Here is a 25,737-nt window from a genome sequence, read left to right on the forward strand (position 1 = left end):
ATAAAAGACTCTTAATGGAAAAAAAAAAGGCTCTTAATGGTAGAGAAGAAACTGAGAAACTGAGAGGTGATGGAGGGAGGTGGGTGGGGGATGTGCTAGATGGGAGATGGGTACTTTTCATGATGAGCACTGTTTTGTACATAAGTGATGAACCACTGAATTCTACTCCTGAAACCAATATTGTACTAGAATTTAAATAAAGCTTTGAAAACAACAACAAAAAACACCAGACACCCCCAAAGCATCTTTTCTCATTTACTGGATACAACATCTACTTTCTTTCAAAATATTACCTTTGGGGTGGATATTTTTCTGATGCCTGGATTGTATTTCTTTGCCTCCCCTCAGCCCTAACAGTGTCTGACTTCTTAATGTACTGGAGATTTTCTGCAATTATCTGTTGATCCTGGCTCTAAATTCATATTTAATGGTAGGGAATAAAGTGTCTACCCCATGTATACATGTGACTCAAAATTAGTGGGCTTCACTGAAGAATGATGAAGTGGCAAGCAGGCTTTTCACCAAGATACAACCAAAAGTTGAGTATCTGCAATCTTTTCTCTAAGGCCAATTAATTTCTCTGAAGAAAACAACTCTGATAGAGGTTATACCCATGGCCAGCATTGTGGGAACATGATTAGGGAACCCACATTCAGAATACGTATTTTCACTTAATCCATATTTTTAAGCCTATATATATTTAACCCAGGCTTTCTGTTATTCCTGGTACCCTGTTAAATCTGATCTTCCACTTGAGTGGCTCAAGAGAATTAACCTCTGGCCTCCTGCTCAAAAAGGTGGAAGGAAAAAAAGTGGTCACCTGACTTAAGTACTTAAGTAAGGGCAGAAAAAAGATAATTCAATGATTTTGTACAGAGACTTGCAACCAATCTTTTTAATGTCCCAAGTATCATTTCTGAATAAGAGCACCAATCTCTCTAGGTAAAGAGCATCTTTTCTGGATACCAGCCTATCTCATTGAACTGCCTTTTGCAGGCACTCAGATTAGAGCTTCCTTGGTTCTGGCTCTGCTAATAAGTCAGTCTTTCTCTACTTGCATTTTGTTTTCCAAGAATTTATTGAATTCTCTTATGCTTTGATTTCTTGCTTCCTGTTTGATTTATCATTGTGTGGCTACACTTTACTGTTATTTTACTAAAATTTCAGGAGAGAGACAAAATAATAGTCTGCAGTTTTAGTGGAAAGTCTTCAAAGGGAATTGTAAATAATCCTGAAATATTTGATATGGAAATGTTTTCCATGCATTTCCCTTCCTAGATTTTATTATTTTATTAGATTTTATTTATTTATTCAGGAGAGACACAGAGGGGAGAGGCAGAGACATAAGTAGAGGGAGAAGCAGGCTCCCTGTGGAGAGCCCCATGCAGGACTTGATCCCAGAACTCTGGGATCATATCCGGAGCCAAAGGCAGACACTCAACCACTGAGCCACCCAGGTGCCCCCTAGAAGTATTAATAAATCCTGTTAGAGACTTCTTAACAAAACAAATGGATGACCAAACACTGAACAAATAGGACTCTGAAATCAAATAAATGGACATTTTTAATGAAGGTCACATTTTAATATAGTTTTAAAACACTTCCAAATATAACCACAAATTTAATCAGGAAAAATACCTGAAAGGAACATGTATCTTAATTAACCACTGGTACATTATTTTAAAGAATTATTTTCCTGAATCCTTGGCTTACTTCATTGGGTTTATAAAGATATAAACCTCCTGATTTTTTTCATTTGAATTATTTTGTACTAAATATAGTTTTTCCCATTTGATAACTATAAATAAACCTGTTGACAAAAAAATCACATTTTAAATAGGGAAAAAAGTTTCCCTTAATAAGTTGGTAAAGACTGTAAGTTGATACTTTTAAAATTCTGATTTACTATAAAGTAGCAATTAGTAAAATCCACACCCTCCCCTAAATTCAGCTTTCTATTGCAAAAATCTTTATTAAAAAATGTACTCTGAGTGCAATAAAATCTCCATCTTTGTTTTTTTTTTTAAATCAACAAATAGACATACCAAAATAATTCATCATGACAATCAGCAGATTTAACAGCATCAGGTTTGCTAAGGAAAACATTACTGTGGAAGGCATCTAAGGAGTCTAAAATGGTTTTGTCGTGGCAACAGGCTTCAAGCTGATGCTCATACTATTGTTAAAAAACAGCTTTCCCCCCCTTTATGGTGAAACATCAGTGCATATTCCTTTACATATTAAAAAACTTAAATTTTTAAAATTATAAATTTGCTTTAAAATAGTTTAACTCACCTTGAAAACACAGATTGGCTATGATAAATCCATTATTTAATAAGTTGGGTATTTCTAATGACCTAAAAGAAAAGGACTAAAACTCATGGAAAAGTCAGGAAGTTCTAATGTAGGTCAGAAAAGAGGGAGAGGAGTCTGATGCTTTTTGTGGAATGGAAGAACAACAATTTTAATATCTATTTTAAAATACTGAAACATTTTAGGGGTCAGTCTCTACTACTTTTAAAACACAGCAGTAAACCAAAAATATTAAAACATGAACCCTATCTCATTCTCAAAAACAATTTTCTGCTACATACATAAATAAAAAGTGCTTGTAACTAATAATATACAACACTAAAAAATAAGTCTTGAAATTTCACGTAGGCCTATGTCTCATTGCCAGCAATGAGTGTTATATGCTAATGGTGCCATAATATTCACAAAAGACAAAAAATATATATTCAATTATTATTTCCTATGGTTCTAATGTTATTATACCATTGAGCATAAAATAATCTTTTACATAGTAATTAAAACAAACAGATTATATTATGGAAAAGTAAAAATGCAAGGAAATCCTCCTTAGGGATTTCTGAAGATTAAGTGTTTATACTAGTTCATAATGAAAAACATGAATAGAACACAATTCTGGAAAAAAAAAAACTAATTTATTTGTTTGTAAGATAAAATGTAATGAGTGATCTTAGTTTAGATGCCAAGAAGTGATAGCTTAAGGTGTCATCTTAACCAAGAATAAATTCATAGTATTTCTTACTCACTTAAATAAGACAGGAAGGGAAATTCTAATTCCTGCTACCTGCCAGTCACTTAAAAAAATTCTTAAGAAGTTAAAATAAAAAAAAACACCTTGGGTTTTTGGTTACTCTTTAAAGTCAAAATTTCCTGATACCCTGGAAGCAATGAGTTCAATTTGGTATCTTCTTGTGTTCTGGGGAAACAGTAAGGTTTGTAGTGCTATTTCAGCCTTCAAATGCTGTGACCAATTATCTGTGAGTTATAATCTGCAGGCTCCATTTTTAAAATATGTGGGATGACACTGTCAATTCGTACGTTGCCGATGAGACCTTTGAAAAACAATTCTTCAGTGATGGTAGCATTCATCAGTCTCAATGCTGGCAATCTGAGTAGTAATCTGGATAACCTAAAAGTAAAAGAAGGGAAAGGAAAAAACAAGAGTGTAAATCAAAAAGAAACTTAGAAAAATATGAATAATTTTTGTATGTATATTGGTTGTGGTCTAGTTTAACAAAGATCTGTCAAGAGTTAAAATAAAAACTTAAGTATTTTCAAGCCTTAGAGGGTATGACAATCATCTGGATATAAATGCAGTTGATAGACTTTGTAGGAAAGCCTTGCTCTTAGCTGCTAGACTGTGTTGCCTCTGCCTGGCCATATGGGCCATGGAACTAAGTTACTTATTTATTTTTAAAAAGATTTATTTGAGAGAGAGAGAGAAAATCTCAAGCAGACTCCCCAATGAGTGCAGAGCCTGACAGAGGGCTGATCTCATGACCCTGAGATCACAACCTGAGCTGAAATCAAGAGTTGGACACAATCGGCTGAGCCACCCAAGTGCCCCACCATGGAACTAAGTTATTAAAGCAGAGATCAAATTATATACTTAAGAATGGCTTAGAGACTCAGTTGAGGTTGTAAGAACAGCAATGTTTTGTGTTATCAAGACACATGGGGCTCAATGGTTATCAAAAAACAAATGGAAATGGTAAAACAGGCAGTAGTTATTACTGGGAAGAGCACAGAATACAAATCAAGACACTGGTTCAAATCTTAATTCAACGACCTCCCTACTTATGTGAATGAGTGTTAGCCACTTACTCCTGATTTCTCTGTGTTGTGGTAAAGATCAATGAAATGATTCCTACCAGTTTCTATGCTACTGAGGATTTTAAAGGCAAAACCATACATTGCATAAGGTATAGGTTGAAAACTGCTATCCAAAGATAATTTATTATTTTTAAACAAATCAGAATATAAGAAACTGAGAGAATTCCAGAGATCAGTCGAAGTATGTGGATCCTAATGGAACTGAGGTCAGCAAACCAGCTGTATGTCAAGGAGGAAAAATTTAAATACTACATTTGTACATTGAGATATAAAACAACTTTCAAACTTTAAAAACTGAGAACAATCATAACAAAACCAACAATAAAAAATCTAACTTTCCAAAAAGCTTGGGTATGTGTAACCCTCCTGTATTCTAAGGCCTTGCACTCTAACATCTGAGACCAACTGAAAAGAGGATTAAGTTACTTTCTTGTAGCCACTACTCTCCTCAAACTACCCAATTCTTGTCTGTTCTACCACCTGAGCTGCAGCAATAAGACTGGTAGGAAAACTGGTTAGGTAAACTAAGGATGGTTTTCATGATGGAACTGGCTTATAAACCTACTATGTAGTATCTGTAAAAAATTATTTTATGTAAAACATTCTTTTATTAATATGAAGCATGTTAAATTAATAATAGTAAACACATTTATATAGCCCTTATATCGTACATATGTTACATGATATGCAATATAATACACTATACAATAGGCACTGTCCCAAGCTATTTACATACATTAACTGATTTAATCATTGCACGAATTGTGGGTACTATTATCTACATTTTACAGATAAAGAAACTGAAACACAGAAGTTGAATAACTTGTCTAAGGTCATACATATAGTGAGTGAGTGACTGGGTCAGGAGTCAAGCCCTGGTCTTCTGGCTGTGACAGCCATGTGCTTACCTACTCTCCAATACCATCCCTCTTCAAAAATTAAGTTTGATCTTATAAAAAAATTTCTTTTCAAGGGAATACCTTGGTATTCAAGAAATACCTTGGTAGAAATACCATAAACCAAATTCCTAAATTATTTATAAAATAGTCAAATGGTGTTTTTATTCATTCATTCCTGTTTTTTTCCCTTTCACTAACATCCTTTACTTCATCTGAAGAAAACAGAGTTTGGGCACTAGAGTCAGGCAACCGGAGTTCCCAGGTAGGCCTGCTACGGGTGTGCAACCTTGAGCAAGCTAGGCTTTCTCTGCTCAAGTCTCCTATAAATTGTAAGAAATGCCAAGAAATACTACCTGTAAATCACCTACAACAATGCACTTCTGCTTTTAGTAGCATTAACTATTTCAAAGGTCTGCTGACTAAAAACACTGATTTACTCTTAGAATGGAAAATAATGAAGTAATAGATTCACAAAAAGTTTTAAGATGGATTTAATTAGATAGTATTTAACCTTTAGATACCTGTAGGTGTCATCAGGATATGTTTTGGTTATATAATCTTGGAATTCCACATATGCCTTTTCTTGAAATTTTTCTATTTGTTCCATGTTCTCTAGACCTGGATGATCTGAAACATTAAAGAATGTATGTTACCCTAGTTCTGAATCTCATTTAATAAGGAGAGGTGAGATAGAGGGGGTGGGAAGTATGATTAAAAAAAAAAAAAAGCACTATCTTATGCATGGTTCTCTCACTCCACAAACATATTTAGTAATTCACCTACTAAACGCCAGACACTGTATTTTAAACCCTTTTTTTTTTTTAAATTAAAGATTTTATTTATTCATGAGAGATACAGAGAGAGAGAGAACGAGAGACAGAGAGAGAAAGAGGCAGAGACACAGGCAGAGGGAGAAGCAGGCTCCATGTAGGGAGGCTGACACGGGACTCAATCCTGGGTCTCCAGGAAACCTGATCCTGGAGACCCGTGATCAGGCCCTGGGGTGAAGGTGGCACTAAACTGCTGAGCCACCCGGGCTGCCCTTTAAACCCTTTGTAAAAAAGTTATTTATTTAAAGATTTTATTTATTTGAGAGAGAGAAAGAGAGAGAGAATAATCAAGGGAGGGGCATAAGGAGAGGGTGAAGCTGACTCCCCGCTGAGCAGGGAGCTCAGCTATGGGGCTCTATCCCAGGAACTTGGGATTGTGACCTGAGCAGAAGGCAGAAGCTTAACTGACTGAGCCACCCAGGTGCCCCTGTACTTAATACCCTTAAAACTATTTTGTTTCATATACATTTTCTAAAACATAAATGACATCACTGGTTTCTACTAAAATAGTTTTCTCTATTCCAAAAGCCATGGAAGGGAGTTTGATCATTTTGCTTCAACAGGAACAAAAAAATAAAATGAGCTTCGTTAAAGAAGCACTTAAAAAAAAAAAAAAAAAAAAAAGAAGCACTTTAATCCAGTGAAATATTTGCAGATTATATTCTATGCTATTTTTTTTTTTTCATAAGAACCACCTCATCATTGTTAGGATCACTGCTAGGTAAAAATATACGTCTGAAATTATCAAACAATGCACAGTATCTCTATCAGAAAAACTATAATGCAGAAAGAGGAAACTATATAAACATTTCAATAGTCACTATAAAATTTCACAAAAATGGGAATAGTAAGAGAACTTAGGCAATATTGAAAAACATGGGAAACTGTTCTAACAAGAATAAAAATTAAATAGAAAATATTGGTAATATCTAATAAAATTGCATTAAATCAAATTTATGTTCTTTCAATTTTATTTTATTTTATTTTTTCGTTCTTTCAATTTTAAAGAAAATGAAGGTGGCAAATTGGCTGTGATTAAAATGGAAGTACATGTTATTAATTTACATGAAATACTGTAAGAAACAGGAAAAAAAAAAGCTTTGTCATACTGGTATCACTGAGTTTAAGATGCAAGGTTCCTTAGGTAATTTTATATCATGTACAGAATAGAAATACATACCAAAATAAAAAATATAGGATCTGAAAGAATAAATTTTTCTTATTCATAAATTGATCATTGAACTGTCATTTTACTATGTGAATGCTAGAAACTGGCAGGAAAATAAGAGACATTTTTCTGTTGGTAACTCTAATAAGAGGTTCTAAGTTTAACCCATTAACAAACCAATACTCACCTTTGCCTTCTAATGATGCCTACCAAAATATGCCTAAGAACTCAAATGTTGTTGTGGACATAATTATGTCATTTGAATGATTTCTTTCCTTTTCGTACTTAGATAAATGCCTACCATCCATAAAATCCACTGATTTAAAGTGTGTAATTCAATAGTTTTTAGTATATCCAGAGTTGTGCAGCAACTGTCTTTATGACTTGAATTTTATAACATGTTTGTCACCCCAAGAGAAACTCTCCGTCCATTAGGAGTCACTTTCTATGTACCCCCACCCCTTAATCCCTGGTAGCTACGAATCTATTTTCTGTCTCTACAGATTTACCCATTCTAGACATTTCATATAAATGGAATCATATAAAATGTGGTCTTTTGTGACTCACTTCTTCCACTTACTGTACTGTTTTCAACCATGGTGTAGCATGTATCAGAATTTCATTCCTTGTTTAAAAAATTTTTTTTAAAAATTTATTTATGATAGTCACACAGAGAGAGAGAGAGGGGCAGAGACATAGGCAGAGGGAGAAGCAGGCTCCATGCACCCGGAGCCCGATGTGGGATTCGATCCCGGGTCTCCAGGATCGTGCCCTGGGCCAAAGGCAGGCGCCAAACCGCTGCGCCACCCAGGGATCCCAATTTCATTCCTTTTAATGGCTGACTGATTCTCCCCTGTATGTGGATACTACATCTGGTTTATTCATTTGTTGATGGACACTTGGGCTGTTTCCACTTTAACTGCATCATTTCACATCCCCACCAGCAATGTATGATATTTTGATTTCTCCACGCCCTCAAATACTATGTGTTACAAGACTGTATTTATTTATTTAAGAGAGCGAGCGAGCATTAGAGGGCACAAGGAAGGGAAAGGGCAGAGGGAAAAGCAGATTCCCCACTAAGCAAGGAGCCCAATGTGGGGCTTGATCCCAGGACCTGAGATCATGACCTGAGCTGAGGGTAGACGCTTAGCAACCTGAGCCACCTCGGTGTCCCACAAATACTATATTTTAAAAAAGAAGTAAATATTTTTTTTTTTTTTTTTTTTTTTTTTTTTTTTTTAATTTTTATTTATTTATGATAGTCACAGAGAGAGAGAGAGGCAGAGACACAGGCAGAGGGAGAAGCAGGCTCCATGCACCAGGAGCCCAACGTGGGATTCGATCCCGGGTCTCCAGGATCGCGCCCTGAGCCAAAGGCAGGCGCCAAACCGCTGCGCCACCCAGGGATCCCGAGAAGTAAATATTTATGTACCTGGACTGAAGAGTACTATTGCCTTCAGGTAGGCATATTCATATCCATCAATGCAGAGTTTAACCATGCTGTTACAGAACTCCTGTAGCTTAAAGATGTGCTCCATCAATAATTTTCTTCTTTCTGTTGACATTTTATCTTTAAAAACAAATAAATAAATGACAACTTCTAGTTTTTGGCTAAAATTTTTTAACCAAGTAATTCCTTCTCATTAATTTCTAGCTTTGAATATAACCAACCTGTCAGTGTTTAAAATTAAATATCTCTGCAAGTAAAGATGAAACTAATTAGTGATCTTCAGCCGTTGCTCATTCAAGCAAAAACAAACAAAAAACAAACAAAAAAAACAAGCTGTTAGCAAAACAAAACAAAATCCCAGCAAATTTAGTGTTTCAAGATACACCTTTGAGAAGATAAGCTGTAAAGATAACCTCCTGAAAAACTGGCCTACAAAAGACCCAAATTTCGATAACAAGATTTTATTTAAGTTTATAATTGGTTGAAAAAATGAGCAAAAGCACCTTGATGTTTTAAAGTTACTAATACTACTAAAATAAAAACAAATACTTAGTAAAAAACACTGCCAAGACCAAAGAAAAGTTGATATAATAAAGTTTCATAAAAAATTTTATTGTGTTTACGTTTAAAATACATCTGATTAGCCAACTATAGCTTTAGTGAAGTAGGCTATTTATAATCCTTTACAAATTCATGATAAATGAATCAAGACTAGGAGTCCATAAATAAGATGGAATAGTGTTAATTCTAGCATATCTACTGTTAATGATGCGGTTAATCAATCATCTTAATGACTTCTCTGCCCTCAAACAGGAAGTGGAAGCAGATGATTTAAAAATAATGTAAAACAATGAGAAATGAGACATGCTAAGGAAATAAAACATAATTCCCAATTTGGAAATTATTCCTAAATTCAAAAAGCAGTTCTTCCCATTTGAGGATGGGACATGCTCATGGTTAGTCACAAGCCAATTTAAAGTTAAACATTTATAAATCAATGATTCCCTGTTTCTTCAAATAAAGCCGTAATTACCATGGCATCAAGAAAAGATAAAAGAGTAGACTATTCTGTGACTCTTCAGTACTATTTACACAAGAGAATACATCCCAATGAACTGATTAAAAAAAAAAAAAAACAAAAAAAAACAGCCTATGTTGGGATTCAAAGGACTATAGTAAAAAAAAGTTTGAAAATTGGTGGGAAGTATGTATTTAAAAATATCTGATCACCTCTATGTAAGCTAACCCTGGATTCTTTGGTACCTATGTTCAAGTATGCAAAAAAATCACAAGGCTTAGTCAGAAGCAGCCTGTCAGACTTAAAAATATAATTTTTTCAGTTTTGTTATGCTCTTTTGAAAATATTTTTAGGTGACTAATGGATGAATTCATCAAAATGTAAAAGTTACCTCTAGTAAAAAGGCTGTTGGTATCTAAAACATTAATTAGCTATCTGATTTTAATGATAATATAGTTTGTAGAACTGACGCCCCCCCTCCTCTGATAGCCTGGAAAAAGAAAATATAAAATGTTCCTTACCCTGTTGAAGGCTACTGTGAAGACAATTGACAAATGTTGCTAATATAGTTGCCACATTCATCACTTGCCAGCACTGGGCAAGACCAAGAGTAAAAAGTTCATTCCAATAAGCTTTCACCAATGATATGCTATTTTCTTGCCTATTAGAACAAAACACAACAAACATGTATCAGATATTAACATGTATTTTATAAATTTTACAACTGACTCTTTTATTTAAAAATATTACTGAACTGGGGATCCCTGGGTGGCGCAGCGGTTTGGCGCCTGCCTTTGGCCCAGGGCGCGATCCTGGAGACCCGGGATCGAATCCCGCATCGGGCTCCCGTTGCATGGAGCCTGCTTCTCCCTCTGCCTGTGTGTCTGCCTCTCTCTCTCTCTCTCTGTGACTATCATAAATAAATAAAAAAAAAAATAAAAAAAAAAATAAAAAATAAAAAAATAAAAATATTACTGAACTAAAATTATCCTAGAAAGATCACTGGACATGGACCTGATCAATTGCCTTTTGTGTAACATAGCAATCGATGAAGAAAACTTAGAAATTTAATTGTTAGCTAGCTTATTATTTAATCAGCCAGTTTATAAGAACAGTTGCAGGTAAGTTTTCAGGGGCACCTGGCTGGCACAGTCAGTTTAGTGTCTGACTCTTGGTGTAAGCTCAGGTTGTGATCTCAGGGTTATAAGACTGAGCCCTTTGTTGGGCTCTGTGCTCAGTGTGGAGTCTGCTTGAGATTCTCTCCCTCTCCCTCTGCCTCTCCCACTTGCGTGTACTCCCTAAAATAAATAAATAAACCTTCAAAAGCAAAACAAAAACAGCTGCAGGTAGAATTTGGGACTAAAAATTGGGGCTTTAATTCTACATTTCATGGAAACAGATGGAATAAAGATTATTTTAAACAATATTAAAAGCAAAAGCATACATTAAAAACTTTCCCAAGTTTTTTCCTGCTTTAAATGAAGGCTAATGTTTTTTAAAGAAAAGGTAATTGGAATGAATTGATGATAGATAAGCAAATGATTTCCTGGGAGAAATGGTTTATTCTCTAAGTTATGTTTCAGATGTGATATTGGTATCCCTATAACATGACATACTGAGGATTTTGCTAGGAGTAATAAAAATAAGAAAGGTCCCTCTCCTGAACTTCTGAATAAGAAATCTCAAGAGCATGAGAGAGTAGAAAAAATACTAGAATATAAGTCAACCAGGGTTTTAAAACCTAGATCATCCACTGATTATCCATTTGAAATCTGGCTAATAAGCTTCCCAGGTCTCAGCTGCTCAGCTGTATAAAATGAAGAGAAACTGTATGTCCTATACCCTGCTCAGAGTTATTATGAGATATAAGAATTATGTAAATAGAGGATGACATAAAGTATATGCCAGGCATTATTCAAGGCACTGGAGAAATAGCAATAAACAGGAAGGATTAAGTCTGCCTCCATGACACAGAAGGTAAACATAAAAAATACCATTTCAAATATTTTATATAAATATTATACACACATGCAAATGGTTATATATACATTAAGTTACCTTCAGGTAATAAAATTCTACATTACTATAAAGTAGGGCGATGTATTAAAAATGGGGGGGGGGAGTGTTCAGGTAAGGGGGCTAGAGAAGGCCTGTCTGAGGGGCTGACATCTGAGTAGAGAAAGATGGCAAAAACTTAAAAAGATCTAGGGTATTGCTAATTTCTTATGGCAATCAAAATCTATTTGAAAGTGAAGTTTTAAATGAAAAAAAAATCAGTATTTTCAAATCTCCAAATTAAAAAATGATGTAAAATTTAAATCTTAAAATCAAAGAAAAGGGATCTCTGGGTGGCGCAGCGGTTTAGCGCCTGCCTTTGGCCCAGGGCGCGATCCTGGAGACCTGGGATCGAATCCCACGTCGGGCTCCCGGTGCATGGAGCCTGCTTCTCCCTCTGCCTATGTCTCTGCCTCTCTCTCTTTCTCGCTCTGTGACTATCATAAATAAATAAAAAATTTAAAAAAAAAAAAAAATAAAATCAAAGAAAAGAGAACAAGATACTATTTTCATGTATCAGAAAAGACAGCTAAAATCAGAATTTTTTAAAAAAAAGATTTATTTATTTATGATAGAGAGAGAGAGAGGCAGAGACACAGAAGGAGGGAGAAGCAGGCTCCATGCCGGGAGCCCGATGTGGGACTCGATCCTGGGACTCCAGGATCGCGCCCTGGGCCAAAGGCAGGTGCCAAACCGCTGAGCCACCCAGGGATCCCCTGAAATCAGAATTGAGGAAATATGCATTCATTCTCATATAAGCACTGCTGATGTTAACTGACTCAACATCTTTTTGGAAGACAATTTAATAGTCCCTATCTATCTAAAAACTAGAACATACACTCTGTTAGACTCAGCAATTCCACTTATAAGAACCTATTTTATAGAAATACACAAAGTAGGTAAATTATATATTATATTTACAGTAAGTACTGCAGCACTGGATAGAGTAACAAAGAAAATTAACAAGAACCCAAATGTCTACTAATGAAGGATGAGTAAATCAATAGTAGATCCTGTAAAAAAGAATACTAAGTAACCGTTAAGAAGAATAAATTTACATGTGTTGACATAAGAAGAAATCCAACTGTAAAGAGAAAGACAAAGAATAGGATATGCAACTGTATATTGGATTGCTAAAATAGGGAACTGAAAAGGCCTGGTAGGAGGACACCAAATTGTTAATTAGTGGGGTTAGTTACCCCTGGAGGATGAAGTTTTACTTTATATTTCTATACTACGACATTTATTTTTTAAAGATTTTATTTATTTATTTATTTGAGAGAGAGTAAGTGAGAGATTCTTAAGTTTTAAGGAGGAATCAGCTAACCAAGGTAATTAGTGGACACAGGACAAGAAAAGGAACAGAGCTAACTGATTAAAAAACAACGACAACAACAACAACAACAACAAAAAAAGCTCTTTCTGGTCTGTGCTACTACTCCTCGTAGTAAAGAAAGTACTCTGACTTTGTTGTAGAAAGCTCAGAGAAAAGGTTAAGGAGTAACCGTGCAGAGGATGAGGAACACCAAAATTGTTATGAGTACCTCAAAAGAAAAAAGATGAAAAGTGGCAAATGAGGAATAAGCCATCATACTATTTTGTTTCCAAAGGAACACTGAAAGAACTAAATATGGAGATTAATTACAGAAAGATAACTATATCTATATCTTCATCCAAAACAAAACCTCAAATATCCTTGTAGTACAGCTAGCTATGCTGTTCAAATGTCTGAACATTTGAAGGAAAGGAAAACAGCAAGTCCTTTTTAAAAAGAAGATTCCTAAGAGAGTGAAGGAAAACAAGCACTGATAATCTAGTTTGTAGCAGCACTAGATAAGGTGATATACACTCAACATCTCAGCTATGTAGCCTCACCAGCAAGAAAGCATTTCTGCTCTTAATTCATAAACGTAGAAACAGAGCTTAGTTAAGTAGCAAAGCTCACAGATGAATAAATCCGGAATTTGAATCCAGCTGTTCAAAATCTATGCTTTTGTATAAATCATTAAAATTTTAGCAAATAAAATGCTAAAGTCCAATTTCTTAGTAGAGAATCCCTATTTACAGCTAATATTCTGTGACAGTAAGAGCATGTTTGCTATCAACTTTTTTCTGTTAAAAACAAATAACTTGGACGCCTGGGTGGCTTAGTGGTTGAGCGGCTGCCTTTTGCTCCGGGAGTGACCCTGGGGTCCTGGGATCAAGTCCCGCCCATATTGGGCTCCCTGCGAGGAGTCTGCTTCTCTCTTTGCCTATGTCTCTGCCTCTCCCTGTGTCTTTCATGAATAAATAAATAAAATCTTTATAACAAAAACAAAAACAAAATAACTATTGTAATCACATTATACTATCTAATTTCAAAACATCTTTCCTTTGAAAAGCAAAAGTTGCTAATAAATAGGTGTCATTGAAGTACCAGTTAGGTATGCTGAAAGGAATGCCAGTGTTATTTAATAAAGGCATTAGGTTGCATAACAGTAAATATGTCAACTTCTTTTACAAATAGCTATATGTATTCTTCTCTATTCTTCTATATTGTTAAGTTCTTTAAAATATGTACATAATACTCATAATTAGGGATCAGATAATTGTTTATACTATTTATCTGATAAAGTAATGTGACTTTGGAAAGTCACTTATCCCTGGGGATACCCTAACCATTTGTCTTCTATGCAAATAAACCCAAGGCATTATACTTTACCTAGCAGCATCTGTTTGAAAAGAAGGCATTGGAAAAGTAGTCAGTGATAAGGCATTAGAGCTTGTTTTCAACCCATGTCTATAGTAAACATTATTTTGTCTCAGTGGGATTTTAAAAGATATATCCTTCAGGTTTAGTATTTATGGAAAGTTTCTTAAATTACTCAAGAAATAAAGTTTTCTGTAGCAAATAGTGCTACTTTAGAACTTTTGGTTATATTACAAGAATCTAGGTAGAGGACTGCTGACAAATCATGCCAAATACCCATAACTGAACCTACTACTGTGCAGTCACATAAATTATGCAGGTAGAAGTGAAAAACAGCTGAATTCCTGTAAGTATTGAAATGACAAATCTTAAAAAGTAATATCCTTGTAGAACACAAAGGACTGTACAATACAAACAGTATTAACCATCCATTGTTTGAAAGGTTCTTTTTTTTTTTTTTTTGAAAGGTTCTTAAAGGTACTGTTCCCCTCCATTCAAGTAAGTAATCAAACCAAACTTGACTTTTAGAAAATGATTAATGTTGCTTATCTGTTTCTCTCTGTAACATTAGGGCTTTGTTCTCAAGTTTTGTGCCTAGGGACAAAAATGCAACCAGTGTCAGTTTCTAGGAGATTCAGAATAGCTGTTATTACCACACAACAGAATTTCCCATCATCAATACTTAGTCCTCTTCCATCTGATTAATTCAAACTACAAATGATCTAGATGGGGACCATAAGAGTTTATGTATCGATTAATAGTCTCACATGCACCAATGGTTAATTCTAATTGCAAAGACTCCTGTAGCTGTTACATTAAAACCAATTTTCAGTACAGATCAGAGGGAAATGTGGCTGCCACTGTAAAACTGTAATGTAACTGTAAACCTCAGGCTTTATTTTTGGTTTCTTTAACATTTGGAGAATGTTTCCATATAATAATTACACTTAATTTAATAGAAGTACTTAAGATCAATAGTGTTATATAATAATTTAAAGAGTTCAAAGCACTCCCTTTTGGTTTTTTAAATAATAATTGATAGCCTGTTATAAAAAAATGGCACCTGGCTACATTTCAACACAAAAGTACTCCAGTTACAAGTATAGGGAACTAATTAAACCTAATCCTTTAATATAAATTGTGAATATGTAAATTTATATATTTTAATTTTTTTGTTAAAAAAAGCAGCCTGGAGAAATTCTGAAAACTAAATGTTATTTTGAGAGAAAAGGCTAACAATAATAGTTCTAAAGGTTAACCATTCTAAATCAGGCTTTCAATCTATGCAATTATATTAGTTAAGTATGTGATTTAATGCATAGTACACCCAACACCAAATTATAAACCAATGACAGTGGGGTTCTATGTGTGACTTTTTTTAAAAGTAGGCTAAAACCCAGCAAGAGCCCAGCAAGAGCCCAACGTGGGGCTCGAACTCATGACCCTGAGGATCAAGCAAGACCTGTGCTGAGATCAAGTCAGATGCTTAACAGACTGATCCACCCAGGTGCCCCTATGTAGGCTTTTCAAGGTCATGATTGAGATTTATTTCTTATTCCTATTATAAAATATTCTGTGAGAATAAAGGATGGGCAGTTATCACTCTTATCTGGCAAACGGGAGAACAGATGTACAGCATATGAAAGCATATTGAAATTTATGCTTATTTATGAAATCATATTGGTGAATAGGGCCCTCTGACTAGAAAAATACTTTTCTAACTATGGGCTTAACTTTTTCCATCACCTCTTTGCCCCTTCATACCAGTTACTTTAACACAATCTAAATAAATTTGGCAACCTTCAGGTAATACAGATGTAATACAGATTACTCATGTACTCCTTAGTGGTAGGTATTTCCAAATTATCACAGTGTTACTATGGGGTTGATAATTTTTCCCCCTTCTCCACTTTTTGTAACCATAGACCGGAAAACCATTGTTTCTATTTTGAAACATTCACTGTATGCCAGTTTCAGCTCCTTTAACCCCAGGACATACCTACAGCCTCCCTATCCTCAGATCAAAGATAGCCTACTATAAATGCTGGCCATGACTTATCAGCTCCACTGCATATATTCCATTTGAATTATTAACTCAGTCAAATTATGTAACATGGATACTCTTCCCACATAAAGATAATATAAGAAAATACTGCCATAATTTGTCAAATAAATAACAAAACTTAATAATGTCATACCATTTTTTCCTTTAATGCAAATCCATCCAAAATAAAAGTGCTTGCTTAGCGTACATTTGTGCTATAAAAAAATCACATTTATACTCAAGGACTTCAAAACACTTACCCTAGAGCCTGGAAGGAAGGAATCGAAAGTGCCCAGTGCATTGATAAGAACAGCAGCCTGGAGGCAGACTCCCCAATGTAGTGCACATTCAGGTACTCAGGCATAGGAGAAGGCATGGTGAGCTAGTATGAACAGGGACTGAGGTAAATTATCTTATGACAGTTCTAAATTAGAATTTCTTTGAAAAAGTTAAATGTAAACATATCAAATATGAGTTTGATATATTCACCAAAAGGCAAGTCTTGAAATAATCCAAGTGACTGGATTTTACAGCTAAAAATAGGATTTAGAAAGAGTAGGTCATAATTGCTAACAAACCAATATTCAGATAAGCAGAATCCCATTTAATAAATACTAATCATGATACTCTCTGGTTGTGTTTTTATAAAAGTTATTTCTGTCTTGGTCTAACAAGTGCATTTTTTTTCCCCCCTTTCTTCTCTTCCTTTATAAATAATGGTAAATAACAAATTGAGTTTAAGGAACAATCTTGTATATTAAATGTCCCTTTCATGCAGGCTATGGGGAATAACAAATTCCAATTGTACAGGGTCAGAAGAATAATGAGTGAAGTGGGCCTGCTGGTGCCATCTAAGGAAGGGCATATTCCCAGATAAAAAGCATAGCTATGGGGAATCCCTGGGTGGCTCAGCGGTTTGGTGCCTGCCTTTGGCCCAGGGCGTGATCCTGGAGTCCCGGGATTGAGTCCCACATTGGGCTCCCGGCATGGAGCCTGCTTATCCTTCTGCCTGTGTCTCTGCCTCTCTCTCTCTCTCTCTCTCCCCCGACCTATGTCTACCATTTAAAAAAAAAAAAAGCATAGCTATGACTTGAATTCCATATATTGAAAACATGGTAATTTGGGCTCAGGACTGCCTACTCTGTTTTTCAAAGAGCAGGTTCTGTGTGAAATCGACAGGTAAAACAAAATATGTCCATGGCTATTATACTCACAGGCTGTCAGTTTGTACTGCTGACCTTAGGCAGTTATGTTAAGTGTGTGTCAACTGTTGAAAATAAATATCCCACATCAAAACACTTGTAAAAGCATTTTTGAAAATCTTATTAAATGAAATGTAATTTCATCCATAAGAAACACTAACCTAAATTTCTATCACTAAGGAAAATAATGTATGCTATAAAGTACTTTGTAGGCATTAAAATTAGTGAGATATAACGGCTTAGAAAAAAAATACCTCACAGACATCTATGTGGAAAAACTATGAAACAATATGTAGATGACCCAATTTATGTTAAAGAGAAAGGGACAGTGTGTGTGTGTGTGTGTGTGTACACATAAATATATATAAAAAGAACAGAAGATGTACCACAGAGTTAACAGTGGCTACCTCAGAGGTGGAGTAGGTGGATGTACCCATATGTATTTTTCTGGGGAATGGATAGCTTTAATCAGATTCTCAAAGGTGTCTATGATACCTAACAGATCAAAAGGTTTTCATCAAAATGATATAAAAGTTCTCCAGAAATGTTAGATAAAAATGTAAAAAATATTAACTGCCTTTGTTCATTATTAGCCACAAATGGTTTATCTATTTATAAATGGTGCCAACTAATGAAACGACAGAGAAATTAACAGCTGAAATTCCACGTATGAGAAGAATATTTTTTATTAAAAGAAAAAAACTTTTTAAAAGATTTTATTTTTAAGTGACCTCTATACTCAATGTGGGGCTCGAACTCACAACCCTGAGATTAAAAGTCACCAACTGAGCCAGCCAGGCACCCGGAGTATTTTTTAAATGCCTGAGAAATGTTTTATGGGGTAGTAAATTAAAATGCCATTATTTAAAGAGAATTCTTAAGATAACTATAGGCAGGCAGATATTAAACATCTTAAATATAATTATCAGGATGCAACTGCTTCTATACATAAGTATATAAAAAAACAAACAAACTGGGAACTATAATACCTTTTCAGAACTGCCCAAGGTGAGGAGGGGAGACAAAGCCTGAAAAATCAGGGGAATTTACAGAGATGACTAGTTTTGGGGGTAGACTAAGTAAGATGCAAAACAAGAGTTGCTTAAACAAAACAAATAGTTTAAAATCACTTTTAAGAAAGTAAAATAGTAAAAAAAAAAAAGAAAGAAAGTAAAATAGTGTTAAAAATTAGATATAAGGGCTAAAAGATAGATGTACCTTGACTGACACAACAGTGATGGTAATGTTGAAAACTTTGTGCTTTAATCAGAAAATTTAAATCATTTGCAATATATACTAGAGGAATTCATGATTTAAAAGACTGCCATGTTGTATTATAAAGAGAAGAAATATCTCATAATTTATGTTTTACATAATTTTCTTAAAGCAAGATACACTTCTAGCATTATGAATTGGCCAGTACTGGCTGAAGAATAAAGAATTTATTCAAGAACTCTTTTAGATTGCAAAACAAAGATTTCTTCCTCTATATAGAGAAGATAAGTTTCTAATAAAGGGGCTAAAAAGCTTCCCAAAAATGCCTGTAGACTTTCAGGTTTATAAATTGAATTACACACATTTTAAAAATTATACCCATTCAGTACATTGAGGTGATTTTTTTTAAGTAGGCTTCAGAGCCAGCATGGAGCCCAACAGAGGGCCCAAACTCATGACTGTGTGATCAAGACTTGAGTGGAGATCAAGAGTTGAATATTCAACCCACTACCCACTGAGCCACCCTGGTGCCCCAATATATTGAGATGATTTTTAAGAGTGAAGAGTGTTGACATGAACTAAAAGTGGCTACCCATTTTAGAAGTTACTTGTCTATCATTACCTTTCTAGTAGTTTCTATAATTCTGATAATAAGCTAAATGATAGAACTTTAAAAAAATCATTTGACTTGAGTTAGATCTGAATTCTACTTCCAAAATGTCATTGTTATACATTATAATTCAGCAACGACTTACTGAAATTTTTCTTTTTTTTTTTTAAGTAAACTCAACCTTCAATGTGGTACTCAAACTCACAACCCAAAAATCAAGAGTCACATACTCTACCAACTAAGCCAGCCAGATGCCCTGAGATTTTACTGTCAGATACTATGCTAAGTGCTGAAGCCTCAATGGAAGAATAAAATGGAAATGGAAATGGAATGAGCTACAGAAAGGGCTAAGAAAGGGATGGCATGTCTGAGAAATGATGGGCAACTGAATCAGAATGTGGAGGGTGCTAAAAGGTCATGGACTTTATCTCACATGGGCAATGGAAGCTGATGAAGGCTTTTAGGTAGCAGAGTAACCTAAATGGACTGATTTTTAACAAACATCACTCTGTTACCAAGGCACAGGAGACAAGATGAAGAGACTGGAAGCAAAGATAGTACTGTAAGTTTGAGTAAGAAATTTTAAAAGGCCTGGACATATGATAAAAATGAAGAAGAAGGGAGAAATTCAAACAAAAGAATGAGAATGAGTAGGGTTCAATTAGGGGATGGAGGGGAGTAAGGCGTGGAGAAATGATGATGACTCCCAAACATCAAACATGGTGACCAAAAGGATCGTGATTTGAATACTGAGATGATACATATGAAAGAACAGTTTTGGAAATCACCTACCTAGCTTTGCAATATACACTTATTTCTAAATGGAAATTCTATCTACCTTGATTAACCATGTTATCAAGTTATAAGAAACAAGAATAAAGTATATGAAATCACACCAAAAACTCTGAAATTTAAAAAAATGCTTAATATTTCTATTGTTCTAGATCTCCAGAACCAAATTCCAAAATGCATTATTAGAATTACTTCTCCTGCTTGGTTGAACAAACACAGAAACCCTCCGAATCTTTTTTCATGTACAAAATGACAATAAAAATCCAAACTTTCACAACCAACTGTGATTAAAGCTCAAATATAAGAATGTACACATGAAAGCATGCTATAAACTACACTGTATATAAATAGGGACAAAATGCTATTTAGCTCAGCTGCTAAGAGAGAAGTGAGTTTTTAATTACAAATGGCAGGTTTTATAACTTATAACACATCAATGAGAAAGCCAACTACACGAAAGTACTGAGCTGGGAAGTGAGGAAAACATATAACTCTTGATTTCACAAAGGCAGTAAATAAGAATCAGAGGGAGAGAAGAAGCCGTCTTTGTCAGGAGACCAAGAAACTTCACAGTGTTGATTCTAAGGACACCCAGAGTACAGCAGGTCAAAGACTAAACAGAAAGGAAAACAAAAAGAAAAACAAAACAAAACAAAACAAAACACCTTCAGAGAGAGGAAAAAAGTTCTGATCTGCCTAACTCATCTGTCCTTAACAAATATTTGAAAGAATCAAAATTTCAAGGACCAAGATCAACAACAATAATACAAAAAAAAATTACTTCTACTTCCTGTAGAAGTACTCTATACTTTTTCCTTGCAATACATATCTTTTTCCTCTCCTTCCGATTTAAATCCAAAGGTAGAAAATAAAAGACAACAAAAGCAAGTCTTTTATTTAGAATAAGAAAGAGCAATGGAAAAATCAGTTTTGCTTTATTCCACCCTTGTCCATAGCTCCTACCATAATTTTTAAGAATGGCATTATTCCCATTGTCTTTTCTTATAGTCCCCATAAAAATTTTTCATGTAGGGTACAAATAAAACATTTCTAATTTTTTCCATATAGGTTATCTGTGGTAAAATTTTACATGAAGATTGGTTTCACTGTTATGTTTTACTGACTATATCAAGTTACAGCAATTTATTATGTCACTGAGTTTTCTCTGTGGCTACATCTACCACGTCAAATTTTACAAATATAAATTTTATTGTATGCAGTTTTAGCCAGTGTTAGATTTGTGTTATTTGTACCAGTCACACAAATCTCTATTTGATAACTGTGTATATTTTCATTAGAAACCCATGGAAACTTATAATTTGCTGACAGTACTCAGTCAGCAGAGCAAAGATAAAGAATGATTAAAACGGAGAGGTCAAAAAATCAAAGTCTTAATGTAGGGCCTCAAAGATCAGTGTATCTGTAGCTATAGTCCAAATAGTATTTGAAAGATAAAGTTATTTTCTAACATTCTAGATGTATTCTTTCCATCATGTATTAATGCATTTAAGGGAGCAAAAAAGAAACTACAAATTATCTCCTCCAAAATGATTAAAGTGTAAAAAGTTAAAAGCCAAAAGTTAAAATGTATTAAGTAATTGTTACATTCTTAAAATAATACTGAGAGCTAGCTAATTAGGGCAATACATAATAAATGGAGTTCTTTAGAGTTACTACGCTAAGAGTATCTGGGTCTCACGTACTGGTATACACTAAAGTAGTAGAAGCTAGGCACTGAACAAAACTGATACAGCCAACACATCATGAATGTCAATACTCAGTTAACAACACCCAAAAATCTAAATGTTCTAAAGGGTAGCTTTTATAGACTTAAAACCATTAATCGATATTATAACCATGATTGATAAGCAGGATGCTTTACTGAGCCATCACTTTAATATAGCCAGGTGTGTATGTTTCAGCTGCTATTTTGAATTTTATTAGGAATATTTCTGACTTTAAAAGCACAACAAATGTACTTTGATGTCTGACGGGAAGACTGAAATCAAAACGAGTAACACAATATAAAAAAAATATTAAAATATATGGAAGTACCCTGAAAGCTACATGTGAATCACTGAGAAGTGGCCCCTCTTTTTCGATGTAATTGATGCTTGAGTCTCCAGCAATTAGGTGTATGCTTCCTTCCATGCCCTCTACTGAGTTCTGACAGGCTGTGCTCTCTCCAGGATTCAGTGCTTTTGCAAGAGTGTCAAATGCCCTATAAGGAGACATCAGATGCTATGAGCTTGGTCATTCTCCACAAGAAAATAAAATTCTACATAAAATTCTGGAATTAAGATTTAGGCCTAAAAATATTACTTAGAAAACAGAACTTTGGTATATCACTGGTTATTCTATTTCAGTGATATCTGTTTCCCAAAGCAACAACTTCAATATATATATAGTATGAAAAACTATTATATTAATAGTATTATCAGAGAATTAAAAGTATTATATGAACAGTATTATCAGAGAATTAAAGTCTTTTTAAAAAAATCTATGTAATTACCAGAAAGAAAACCCCTTATACACTGGTCTAAAAATATACTTTTACAATAAGTTATACATTTGATACTATAAGATTAACAACCCATTTACTTTACATACAGCAGCTATTTAGAAAGAACAAGGACAAGAACTTATGTCAACTTTACTGCATTCTACATAACAAAGTTAGATCCTATTTAAATATTCAGAAAATATTTTAAAACTTGTGTTAACACAGCTACCTCTAAAATGTAAGAATTTGAGATTAGGATGGCAAATAATGAACTAATATAATCAAATTTTTATTTAAAATAGCTCCCCATATTTTTCAATGAGAGGTCTTTTAGAGTTCCTTAAAATCTCATGTTCAACAAAGTACTTATTGAGACTCTTTAAATGCAGTTTCCTCAACATTTAAATGATGAACAGTGTGAAAAAAGCCTGAAGAAATTCAGTTTCTACACCTCATGTATTAACATTAAGAGAATGAAAAATAGAATTCCCATACAAGTTTCCTGAAGTGCAACTTAAAATTGTAGTTAATTCAATTACATTTTTAAAATCTATTTTCAGGGGATCCCTGGGTGGCTCAGCAGTTTGGCACCTGCCTTTAGCTCAGGGCGTGATCCTGGAGTCCCGGGATCGAGTCCCACGTCAGGCTCCCTGCATGGAGCCCGCTTCTCCCTCTGCCTGTGTCTCTGCCTCTCTCTCTCTCTCTCTCTCTCTCTGTGTGTGTCTCTCATGAATAAATAAATAAAATCTTTAAAAAAAATAAATCTATTTTCATCACTAGAAATTAGTGGGGAAATGACATGGTTGCCTGGGATAAGACAAATGTTTAACTCCAAATACACAGAGATAAAATCTCTGAAATGTCAGACCTAAAGTATCACCTTTAGCAAGAAAAAAAATTCCTAAATTTTATGACTACATTTCTAATCTTATAATATTCATTTATCATTCATTATTTAGAATGTAACCTGCTGAACATTTTACATTGAATGTTAATAGTTCAAACTTACTATGCTTTACATCTTCTAAGTCAAATACTTGTTTTCTGAAACTTCTATAAACAGTATTCTACATAAAAATATTTTAAGAAATACTAATATTTGGGATGCCCATGTGGCTCAGCAGTTGAGTGTCTGCCTTTGGCTCAGGTCATGATCTTGGGATCCGGGATCGAGTCCCGCATCGGGCTCCTTGCAGGGAGCCTGCTTCTCTCTCTGCCTCTCTCTCTCTGTGCCTCTCATGGATAAATTAAAAAAAAAAAATACTAATACTTAAGATCAAAACAGACTTTACCTTGAAACATCACCATTGGTCTGCATTTCTTGATGAAATTCACACAAAGAGGTATCACCATTACTTAAGCTTTCAATCATTGACATTTCATTACTATTCTGAGAAAGAGCTTTAGTTTTTCCAAGATTTGCTAATGATGTAACCACACTGGCCAACGTACTTAAATCTCCCTGACATGATTCAGCCTTTAAAAAAAGAAAAAAAAAGTTAAAATCTGCAAATTGGTATCAAAGAACTTTTTGTCTGAGATATCCAATTCTAGATTGTGAAATGCCAAAAGTACTCTAATTAAGATAAACGAAACCTAGAAAGTAAAATCAAAAGGCTCTGAGCTTTTAGAAACTTCTTGAGGAATATGTAATTTTAAAAACATCAGGTACTTTTCCGAGGAAATGTTTATACAATTAAACCAAAAATTGTACATCATGATTAATCTATTCACATCAACAATCCCTTTCTCTGTAAACAGATATTAGATGATCTTAAGTTCTTTTTAGAATTAAAATTCTGACAATTTCCAAAACTTATGAACTACTGTATAGTGTTAAAATTAATTTTACTGAAAAGAGAAAAAAAGGTCAATGTATTTATTACTCAACAGAATTCCTAAAACGCCAACTTTTACCAGCCATTGTGTGAAATATGTTAAATAAATGCCACAACTGTGTAGGTGGAATATCTCTTTACATATTTAAAATAACAGGCTTTTGTTACACGTTGCACATTTTCCCATTTGTCTTTAGCTTTTGTTAGTGATGTATATATTCTTTTATTCTTTATTCACTAATTAGTTATAATTATTTTGTGTAAAAGTACATTTTCCTTAACTCTTTGACTACCCAGAAATACAATTTCCATAGGAAAGGCAGATAGATACTTGATTTTTCTTTATCAGTTTTCAGAGCAATGAGTCAATGCCCTTAGCAACCTCTAATGGTGACAGGTGAGTTTTAAGTACCATTCTAAATTTATAGATTTTTATATATTTGATGTGTTTAAGTGAATCATTTTTTAAAAAAATACTCAAATTAGTCCATCCTAACCTAATTAATGAGAGACCCTTCACAATTGCTTCTATGGTCAACTGACAGTCCTTTAATGACATTCAATTCTTTCTTCATGGTTTTTATTTTTAGTGTTCTTAATCCTGAGAAAATGCACGTTTCCTTGCTGTTTCATGTTATAGCAATTCTTTAGTTTATGTAAAACTGATTTTCATGAATAGAGTGAAACAATTTTTTTGTGCTCCCCAAATTAATGAGTGGTCCCAGAATCATTTACTAACCTACCCGTTGTGGAGTTCTTACATGGTTACTACTTGTACCTGTATTTTATTTAATCCTCGTTAACAACCCTGTAAAATAGGAATCATCATCCCTTTATTACCAATAAGAAAAATTATCCATTATCACTCCAGCAGTAAGTACTGGAGGCAAGACGGGGCAGTCAGCTCTGATGGTAAAGCCCAGGCTCTAGCCACTGTTCCAGGCTTCCTATACATGAGTAAAAGGAGTCAACACTTAAGTGTTTTAATTTTCAACTAGAACTTTAACTTCTCTTCCATTTTGTAACATGCTCATCTAGCTATTTTCTTGTTTTTGTCAATGAAGACTCGTAGGCAATGTGAAAAGACCTCATCTTATTACTAGACAGTTTTGAAACTGTCAGGAACTTACCACACAAGACTGTTACTATAATTTACTACGAAGACATAGAGAAAAGTAGTGTTTGGGCAAATAGTAATTTCTCAACAAAACTTAATTGTCCTCCTTTCCTAAAGGAGGTAATACGTCAGTGCAATTGTAACTACAGTCCTAACCTTGA

General features: G+C 34.3%; 1 protein-coding gene across 2 annotated transcripts in view; it reads right to left on the bottom strand.

The window, feature by feature from the left end:
* Positions 1-1,546: 1,546 nt before the first annotated feature.
* Positions 1,547-25,737, bottom strand: part of NR2C1 (nuclear receptor subfamily 2 group C member 1) — a 46,461-nt gene continuing 22,270 nt past the window's right edge. The window contains exons 8-14 of one of the 2 annotated variants that reach the window (XM_025439400.3): positions 23,914-24,098; positions 22,174-22,339; positions 16,560-16,681; positions 10,033-10,172; positions 8,476-8,613; positions 5,564-5,669; positions 1,547-3,439 (exon numbers count right to left, since the gene is read on the bottom strand). In XM_025439400.3, the coding sequence (XP_025295185.1) occupies positions 3,265-3,439; positions 5,564-5,669; positions 8,476-8,613; positions 10,033-10,172; positions 16,560-16,681; positions 22,174-22,339; positions 23,914-24,098 (1,032 nt within the window). In that variant the 3' untranslated portion in view covers positions 1,547-3,264. The remainder of the gene's footprint in view (positions 3,440-5,563; positions 5,670-8,475; positions 8,614-10,032; positions 10,173-16,559; positions 16,682-22,173; positions 22,340-23,913; positions 24,099-25,737) is intronic. The other variant, XM_025439401.3, reaches the window with a different exon arrangement.

Source organism: Canis lupus, chromosome 15, assembly GCF_003254725.2.
Source record: "Canis lupus dingo isolate Sandy chromosome 15, ASM325472v2, whole genome shotgun sequence".
Lineage (NCBI taxonomy): Eukaryota > Metazoa > Chordata > Mammalia > Carnivora > Canidae > Canis > Canis lupus.